The 9,892-nt window shown below is 42.3% G+C and overlaps 1 protein-coding gene across 4 annotated transcripts in view; it reads left to right on the top strand.

The window, feature by feature from the left end:
• Window positions 1–400: 400 nt before the first annotated feature.
• Window positions 401–9,892, top strand: part of LOC111839983 (arginyl-tRNA--protein transferase 1) — a 52,343-nt gene continuing 42,851 nt past the window's right edge. For 2 of the 4 annotated variants that reach the window (XM_072709716.1, XM_023804350.2), the window contains exons 1-4: window positions 402–1,029; window positions 6,745–6,808; window positions 6,978–7,040; window positions 9,185–9,288. In XM_072709716.1, coding sequence (XP_072565817.1) covers window positions 921–1,029; window positions 6,745–6,808; window positions 6,978–7,040; window positions 9,185–9,288 — 340 coding nt within the window. In that variant the 5' untranslated portion in view covers window positions 402–920. Of the gene's footprint in view, window positions 1,030–1,513; window positions 1,786–6,744; window positions 6,809–6,977; window positions 7,041–9,184; window positions 9,289–9,892 lie in introns of all 4 variants that reach the window. The other 2 variants (XM_023804349.2, XM_023804348.2) reach the window with 2 other exon arrangements.

The following is a 9,892-nucleotide window of genomic DNA, read 5'->3' as shown; positions in this document are numbered from 1 at the left end:
TAAGATGTTTCAACATCTTCATAAACGGCATGATCCTGATGCCGTTTTTCCCGGACAGCTCCACAGTGGCTTGGTGGAATGGCTAGAGCACTCAGTCACTGGTCAGGTGTTTCAAACTCCTCAGCAGATAATGGAATAAGGTCAGTGTTAAGACTTGTGAGCACTGGTCCCAGTGGTTCCCTCTGGTCATGCAGTCTGTGCAGTATCTCAAAAGTGCTGTCAGCCTCCTGGATTAGCTTCAGCTGTGGCCTGCCCATGTCTGCTGCTACCTTATATGCTCCACAATTTTGTATGCACAAGTGCTGATGTTTTGCTCACGTGACAAAACGTGAAGCCCGCCCTCGTTTTCCTCCTCGGTCGCTAATTGGTCAACGTTAAAACGTCAGAATCTACACTGGACTTAAGGTTACTGTGTTAAATATCACAAGCTTGAAAAAATCGTAGCAAAGGCTGCAAAATACATTTTCTTCATTTGCCAAAAATGTCCCCATTGCATTCTCCGTAGTAGGCGGAACGCATATAAGTTACCCGGAAACATCCAGAGATATGGTGTTACCTATTGCAGTCACGAATTGTGGCATCTGGAACATTTGGTTTCACTTTAGATTAGCGGGCTGTATATCACTAAATTTAATTTTAATTTTGAAAGAAAGTTCCAGAAAATATGCCATTTCTAGTTAAACTAGCTGATATTCGAAGTTACCAAATCTGTATTGACATTGCAGCTTTTATCGAAATTCATTTTAATTTGTACCGAAGTAGCCCTGTTCCACAATTGTAATACACATATAAGCAGCAGTCAAATGGAGCCTTTGCTTTTGGATGCAACTCCGACATGCACGGTGATTTTCATTGTACTACAACACCTACCGCCTTTAAACAAAACGGCATCCGCCATATAAGTCATCGTGCTTTGATATATGGGTGTCCCTTCGCCGAACAAAATGCAGTCGATCGTGGAGATCAAAGGCGTGAAGTCGGGACACAGCTGTGGCTACTGCGGCCATCCCCGGGGAAAAGTGTCTTACGGTAAGTGGATCCCGCCAAACCCCGGAAAAGCCGGCTGATGTCGCCGGTCAGCGTGCTTCCTCACACACCATTACAGCGACTGTAACGTTTCCACGAACCGCCAAACTCAGAAGTTTAAACACGGTATGTTGCTGCTACAGTAGATAATATTAGTTAGAGAAGCTGTAAAGCAGTCACCATGTCAGCACATGACAAAATATCAGCCTGTTACGTATATAGTCGCAGGTGCATGTAATTTACAATCTCCGATGTTGCATGTCTTTGGCAGACAGTATCTTTGAAATAACTATCCGCCTCAAAACACATAATTGCTTATATAGCTCTTGACATACTGACATATACTGTCTGTGCTGTAGTATTTATCCTCTGTCAAAATGCTGCTGCTGCTTCGCTTTACTAAATAATTGTTATTATTAATAATAGATATTGTGAATTAATTAATGATTGTGTTGTTGTTAGCTGCTGGATCCCCATTGTTTTCTAGTGTTGCTTCCCAGTTGCATATGCAGTATGTAGCACGGACAGGAGGAGGCAGGCTCATCTCCACCCCCGCTTTATTATCCGCCTCTTCCACATCGGCCTCTATGGTGCTTTCGCTTTAAAACACTGACGGCCAGTTCAGAAGGAATCCGGTTAAAGCATCAGACGGGGCGGAGATGGCAGCCGGCGGGTCGTACACCGTGGTGGAGTATTTCGGAGGAGAAGCAGGCTATCGGTGCGGATATTGTAAAAACGACGTCGGCAACTTTTCTCACGGTACGTGGCCGGCCGGTCTGCCGGCTCTGGGCCGCTCAGCCGCGGCCGGAGCTCCGGGGGCGCCTGGGGGTAGCGGAGCCAGCCGGCCGCCGGTTAGCGAGTATGCGCCAATATTTTTCAAATGCAGCGTTTATGATGACCGCTTCTAACATAATCGTTTCCTGTGAAATTGAACTTTAAAATATTCTTGCTATTTGTAGATATTTGCACGCCGCAGTCGAGTCTATCTAACCCCGGTCCATTCGGTCGTAGTCGAAAACGCACGATTTTAATTCTGTAAATATTGTTGTACTCAATCTACGTGTGTACCAATAGATATTCATACATATATTATTTTGATATTAATATTATATTTTTATGTTTCCATTTTGGTTTATAGATGCCTACTCAGTTTTATTTGTGGAAAGAGTACTTCACTGAACACTACTTATCTGAAGTTTAGTTTTTATTCTGTTTATTTTTGTTGGTTTTCACCTGGTTAAAGCGCTATTGGTATTTACTTATTTTAAAAGTTCTGACTGTCAACATCAATGAGTAGAAGTGTTGTATTTTCTATGGGGAACAAATTCAGTTTCATTACTCAGTGCTTGATATGGATTATGGACATTAATAGGTGACACTGAGCGATCGAGAGAGATGTAGATCTTTTGGAAATGGCAGTAAAGATGTCGCATCTAGTCACACGGCATGTCACTCTGCATTCGCACATCGTCTTGTCCTGTAACTGCTGACTCAGTGTAGTTGTCCTTACATCGTAGTCATTGTCACCCCTTGTAGTACAGGTGCCAGATATGAAGGCTGTTGAACACTAAAAAAGCTGCTTCCTAGCTCTGATCTCAAGATGGCAACCATATGCTTAATATTGTCTGGAGTGTTTTTGTTTAAGACTGATTCCCTTTTCCCAGTGCACACGCTGCTGTGTGCCTGTCGGCACAGTCCTTTTTGGACAAAGTTCTTACTAGCATTAAATTTTTATGAACTTTTTATTTATTTGGCAGAAGGTTTTGTCCAAGCGTGACGTACAAGTGAGGCAGATAATACTTTGCAAACATACGGCTGTCCAGGAGCCAACTTCACAGACAAGTGCTAAGTACCGGAAGAGCAAACGAATTGTCATAGAAGGACCAAGAGCTATTTGGACACTGCTTAAGACCTTACAGTAGGAAAGTTGGCTGTATTGGATATTTTACACAGGGTGGACCAGGGTGTCTTAGCCGTCTTGTGATTTAAAGGTGAATGACATTGGAGGTCACTGCCATATTCGTGCCCTGCCATATTCGTGCCCTTTTTCTGGAGATCCTTTTTAAACTTTAATTGAATTCATCCAGGAAATTAAAATTCAATCCAGTTGCTTGCTTGTGTCAGATATATGGTCAGAAAAAATGAATAAGAATGCTGATACTAGCTTATGGAAATGAATTCTGCCATATTCACTTTATTAAATAAAATGTTTGTGTGGTGTTGAAGCCTCTACTTATTACCAGCTGTTGATCTTAATGTCCAAAATGGCTGCATTTCAGGAATTATTCGCCAGCTGTTGTCAGCTATGTCCTTAGGCCTTGTGCTCCCCATTTTTCCGATCTTTGTGAATCTGGCTATTCCATTTTTTGCTAAAAACTTCTCTAAAGCTGGAGAAGTTGTGTGACGTTAAAAACGAGCCAGTCGGTGAGATGTTACCAAAAGGGGGGAGGGGGGGGGGACATAAATGTCCCAGCTGAATATAAGGTCATAAAACAGTGTCACTATTAATTTTATTGATGATTTCAAAATACAGTACAGTAATGCTTTTCAAATTAGTACTGAACAAATTAAATAAATGAACTCTATAATTCAAATACACTGTAATAGTGCAGTAATATACAGAAATATTCAATTCAGTCTTATTTATACAACGCATTTTTTCAGTGTTACATTGTATCAAAGCACTTAGTGTAGCTTCGCTGCTGCATCTGTGACTCATTTTTTGGCGGTTTATTGTAAGCTTTGAGTCTATATTTGTCAAACGTCATGTTTTCTGTGGATGCCGCATTATCCTCTGGTAGCTAGCTAGAAGCAGACTGATTACCGCAAGGCAAAGCAGGACAATGAAAGTTTTAATAATAATAATAATAATAATAATAATAATAATCACCGTAGTTTTAATTTTCTCCATAAGTTGTTTAAAAGACCTAAAATGAACACTGTAAGCGGATTACTTTATTACTATAAGCAAATTATTTAAACAGTATTTGTACAGGAATGATTCTGTCCATGCTTTTTGAGCTGTATAAGCAGTTGATCACTATAACTGTCATCACTATAAGCAATTTCCACTGTAATAGCCAATGAATGGAGTATTATTACAACTCAGTAATGTTATGCAGCAATACAGTAGTCAGCTGAGAACCTGATTCTACTGAATGACCAGTTTATCCCATCAATGGATTTTTCTTTCCTAATGTCATGGGCATAATCCAGGATAATGCCAAGATCCATCGGCCTTGAATTGTCAGAGTGGTTCAGGGAGCATGAGGAATCGTTTTCACACATGAATTGGCCACCATAGAGTCTTGACCTTAACCCCATTGGAAGTCTTTGAGATGTGCTGAAGACTTTACAGAGTGGTTCAGCTCACCTATCATCAATTCAAGATCTGAATGAAATGAATGCAGATCAGCATGTTGAGGTTGCATAAGCACATGGAAACAATGCATTGATGGAAGGTGGTCCAATGAAATATTGACGTGCGCAGCATTTTTTTTGTCCCAGGCAGTGTATATAGCACTGTTTTAACCATGGTATTTTAACAGTGTTTTACAGACCTTTTGAAAGACGTCTTCTGACGTCCCCTAACCCCAAGCCACTGCAACCGCTGCAGGTACTTCCTGTTAAGCTGTCCTTAGATTGCTGTTACAAAACTCATTTTTTATTATAAAATGAACAGTAACACATGTAAATCACATTTTTTCTTTTTAAAGTTAGAGCAAACTGTATTTTGTAAATATTACACATTACACCTATTTTATTATCTTCCAGCACCATGTCATATAGCTATTTTGGTCCAATCAGGATCACGTGAACATGCACGCGGTAAGAGCTAGGCTAGCTCGAGATGGATAACCCTCTTTAGTGTTCCAAATTGTCGGTGATTAATAAACCCCATAATCGTTTTCCATTTTCCAATTCAATGAAACGGGTATGAACTGAACCATGGCTCAAGAATCAAGGTCTGACCTGAACCCTGAATTTGAAGAATCATTACATCCATACTATATTGTGCTTTCCCTGGCTGTAGGTGGGGGAATATGGGCTCAGACATGAGGGGGGAGGCTTTGACACACCCGCTTCCGTCGTCTGTCACCGTGGCATTGACACCCTTTTTGTCTAAAGACAGGTGTGCTTTTGGATAACTGTACCTGTGTAAATAAGCGTCATGGCGACACCAGTGATGTCACACATAGACTTTCCCCTAGCTGTTAAAGGCCTGCCTTGTTTGTTTTGGGTTGAGGTTCAGCTTTATTATGAGGAACATCATGGTGAGTGCAGCAGTGCTAGTGGAGCCGCTCAGGGACTGTCACCCAAGGGAGGTTACGAGCATTGGTGCTCGCTTAAAACACAGAGCGGTCTGTCCTCTGTGTCGCTGGCTTGGTTCTCATGTGGAGCGTTCTGAAATGGTTCCGAGATCCATGCCTTATATGGAATATTAACTTTTTAAAAATGAAAATCTCAGATTTCAGTCCTTGTGGGGAATCCCTGGTGGCGTGGGGCTTGGCAAGGGGGAGGGATGCACATGTGAGGGAAAGGGTGGGTTTGGGAGGGAGATATGGGGGGAGGGGGATGCAGTGTTAGGTCTGTAGTGGAGTACCCCCCCCCCCCCACCCCCCCCGCTCCCATGAGTTGGACTTCATGTCATGTTTACGAAACCCTGGTTGCCAAATGAGCTGCCTGTGAGCAGGCCTCCGGCGCAGAGCGCTTGGAAATTGGCTCTAACCACACAAATCGATTCAATTTCGATTCACAAGTGCCTGATTGGATTCAATCTTGATTCTGTTAAATTTATGTTTGATACATTCACTAATGTGATATGTTGTAACAACGGAAAAAGGCACAGCCCTGTAGCGTTAAGTTTGCAGAAGAAAGGACCATAATTGTCTTCCATTATATGATGAAAATGAAACTGTATTTAATAAACATGAAATTTACTGTTCTTACCCGTGAATACACCAAAATATTCTGTTCACACATTTCTCTCTGCAGTTCTTGTACCCAGCTAGAAATAAATTATATTACTGCAGACGTTTAGGCACTTTCAGTTGCTTCAATGTTACCATGAAGTTTGAAATGAGAGACGGACCATAATCTCATAACTGACAACAGGTCACATCCAATAATATCTGTTTAGCCTTTACCTCATTTGGTTTTATTTCAGTTTTGTTCAACTTTTTATATGATGTTATGTCGCATCACCATAAGCAGTGTATTGAATATGACTGGTTTGAGAATAAAGCCCTACTTGACTTGACTTGTTTGCGTTCACGTGCTTGGAGTATGGCACTACCATGACTGACAATGCACCAAGATGGCGGCGTGAGGCGATTGTGCAATATTATTACAACCTGCCTGCTTTAGGTGAGAGAGAAGTAAAGCCACCTGTATAAGACGACCAATACAAGTAAAATTCAGTGGAAATATTTTCAAAGTCATGGCGAAAAGGCATAACTAGATTAAATAGATAATGAGGTCGATCTTGGAGTTTTGTGAGTTGATATTGAATCGTCAAAACCAGGATCGCAATTAATCATAAAATAGATTTTTTTCCCCCCACCCCCTAGAGAACCAACCCCAACACGATTGTGCTCACTATTTGGAAAGTGAAATGGGCGGGACTGTCTCACTCCTGGGAATATTGTGTATATTGGGGGTGGGGGTGGTGGAGGTCCCAATACGCCTGTCAGTCTATCTCCCCTCTCTTTCGGTCAGGAATGTGGGCTCATAGCATGACAGTGCAGGACTACCAGGACCTGATTGACCGTGGCTGGAGGAGGTAAGCTCTGCCTGCAGCACACTTCTTCCATCGCTCATTCTCTCTGCAGAGGTTTCTTGCTGTCTTGAGTGAATATGCACTCTGCAGTTGAAGAGTCTCTTTCTCGGCCGTTCACTTGTAGACATCCTTAAACACCATAAGCACTGAATCTCTCTTCTCCTCTTCGCAGAAGTGGGAAGTACGTCTACAAGCCGACCATGAATAAAACCTGCTGTCCTCAGTACACCATCAAGTAAGTTCTTTCTGTGGATGTCAGTGGTGCCTCAATGGGTGCAGATATCACCCTTCAACTCCCTGGTGGGTGGGTGGGTGTGTGTGTGTGTGTGTGTGTGTGTGTGTGTGTGTGTGTGTGTGTGTGTGTGTGTGTGTGTGTGTGTGTGTTCCCACAATACAACATGTTTTCTCTCAAAAGTTAGGCATAGGTTGGTGTAGCTCATCTAGCAGTGATGTCCTGAGCCAATATCGGAGATCAGAATCAGGGCTGATCAGGGTTTTTTTTTTTTTTTAATTGATCGGTACTGGGTACCACAGCCCGAACCAAAGCCTGATCTATTTAATTTCCTGTGTCCGCCCAGTTTACATTAGTTGTGCAGATTATAAGGTTCTGTCACACATAAAGGCTGAATTATTACTCTCACACTCAAGTGGCCCACACTGTTGCCAGCATTTGTTCCTGTGTGCTGGTGTGTCTGTGTTGCTGTGCAAATACACCGCCAAAAGCTTAGTTAGCTGAGCACAGTGTGTTTAAATTTTGCGAAAACTTTTTACTCTGTTACGGGAAACAAAACATAGCATTCTTTAGTTTTAATGAAAATTGTTCCATTTCAAGATTATCTAGTATATGTTAAAAAATCAATTCAAAATTGACTGCCGCTGCTTTTGCATGAACCGTTCGAGCCAGTCATAATCATTTTCAGCCTTGCTGTTTAAATCACTCATGGGTTTGTGATAAATTTTTACCTCCTTCATCTTATAAATATCGCAGTATTTATTGCAAAAAATCACATTGCGATATCTGAAAATTTCCAGTATCATGTAGCCCTAGCATGAATGGCTGCAACTGTGATTTTTAACAGTGTGAATAGATGCAATTCTGTTTTTTTAACAGCGTAAATGGCTGCAGCCGTGGCAAAAATGGGCTTTAGTGAGCTTTAGTGTCCCACACAAAAATCCTCCCAGCTGGAAACAAACAAGACATTTGCGTAGGAGGAAGTGCAATGTTACCAAGCTGACCAATCACAGTTGTTGCGATCTGCATCTTTTGTGACGTGTAGTTCGACATCAGCGTCAGAAAGGAGCCGTGTTTCCGACGGGAAGTGACGTTTTTCATGACATTTTTATCCGAATTCCGACTCTGAGAGAGATAATCGAACACAGGATTACATTTCTGGGGAGATGCGTGTCAGGTCGCTGTGTAGGATTCACGGCACTGGCAAACCTATGACGGAGTTTCCAAGCAGAAGGAAAAAAAAACTTTCAACTGTTCAGCACATGGCTTGATACTATAAACTATCAGTGTCAGCCATGTGGAAATTCTTTGTATCAGAACCTCAGAATAGCCTGTCTGCTACCAGCAATGTTTGCAATGTCATCCTTTCATGAGAAGGTACAGTAGTAACAGCGAGTTGGTTAATACACTGAATCTAATGGGGCACTTGCAGAAACATAGGAAGGTAGAATACTGCGAAATCACAAGGCTTACTCAGACTTAAAATGCAGCAACATCTACTGTGTGTGTGTGTGTGTGTGTGTGTGTGTGTGTGTGTACGTACACACACACACACAGTATTTTAAATATTTTAAAAGATTGTGTATATATATACACACACATACACACACACACACACACACACACACACACACAGTATTTTAAAAGATTGGATCAGGACTTGGAATCTGCGTATATAAATATTGAATTGATCGGATCTGGGTACCAAAAAAGTGCATTGGGACATTCCTGGTAACTACTTCAGTTGAGGTTTGTGGGAACACAGCCCAGTACGCGTCAGAGTCTAAGCATCTCCAAAGATGTGCTGATTCTCCTGGCCTGTGGGGTAAACCTGGCCCTGATCTCAGGCTGTCAGCCCTGCATTTGAAGCACAGGCCACATGTCTGCTTCCCATTTTGTCAGACCTTAATGAGGTAAGTGGACCAGCTGCTCCTGGGTTTTCTCCGTTTTAACTACATTTGACCAGCCCTTGTTTGTGTCACCTGTTGTCTGTCCTGCTGTTCTCCTCCTTTGTGGCCTGGCAGTTACATGTGTATCCTGTCATAATGTGCTAATGTCCTCTTCTAATAGTTTTGGGCTACGTTCAGCCAGTTGTGACGCAGCTGTTCAGATTTGAATTGAGCTTGTGTGATGCCGTGTCTGTGCAGGTGCCATGCCTTAAACTTCCAGCCGTCTAAAACTCAGAAGAAGATCCTTAAGAAAATGACCAAGTTCCTGTCCGGCGGGGTGATGCCAGAAGGACCTTGTGATGGTGAGTTTGTGTATATGTGTCTGTGTAGGATAAGATGCACAATGTATCAGTGGTCATATCTGGTCAGCTGATATTCATTAAAAAATCAAGATATTGGTATTGGTCTGGCGTATCAGTTTTGGCTGATGTTATGTGGCAATATTTAAACTTAATCAAGTTACCTGGTTATCAGTACTGGTTAAAATTTCCACATTGCCAACATGTTTGTCTCCTCCCCCAGAAAAGAGGGGGGGGGGGAAACACATCAGTGCTCCACTGTTTGTACCAACTGGTTTTTGGAAAATTATGAAATAAGATGGAGGAAGTAAGACAAATGTCTTTTTTTTTTAGTAAGTTACTGTTTGTTTTTCACACTAAAAGGGGAATAAACTGTTTCAGGGACAGAAAGGCCCATAATCCGTATTGACTAAAAAGGTGTAGGAAGTGAATTTCGGAGGTGGAGATAGTGAGAGGGTGGAGTGTGACGCAGGCCTATAGCTGGGTGACCGCTGTGCACGTCACAGACCCGGTCTGCAGGTGCATGGTGACTCGGGGGGGGAAACATGGTAAGGTAGCAGTGTGTGACGCACACTCCTGATGGCTGGGGGGAAGGTTCACCAAATGA

The sequence above is a fragment of the Paramormyrops kingsleyae genome, chromosome 3 (assembly GCF_048594095.1).
Source record: "Paramormyrops kingsleyae isolate MSU_618 chromosome 3, PKINGS_0.4, whole genome shotgun sequence".
Lineage (NCBI taxonomy): Eukaryota > Metazoa > Chordata > Actinopteri > Osteoglossiformes > Mormyridae > Paramormyrops > Paramormyrops kingsleyae.
Note: the sequence above shows the minus strand (reverse complement) of the source record. Positions and strands in the feature narration are given on the sequence as shown.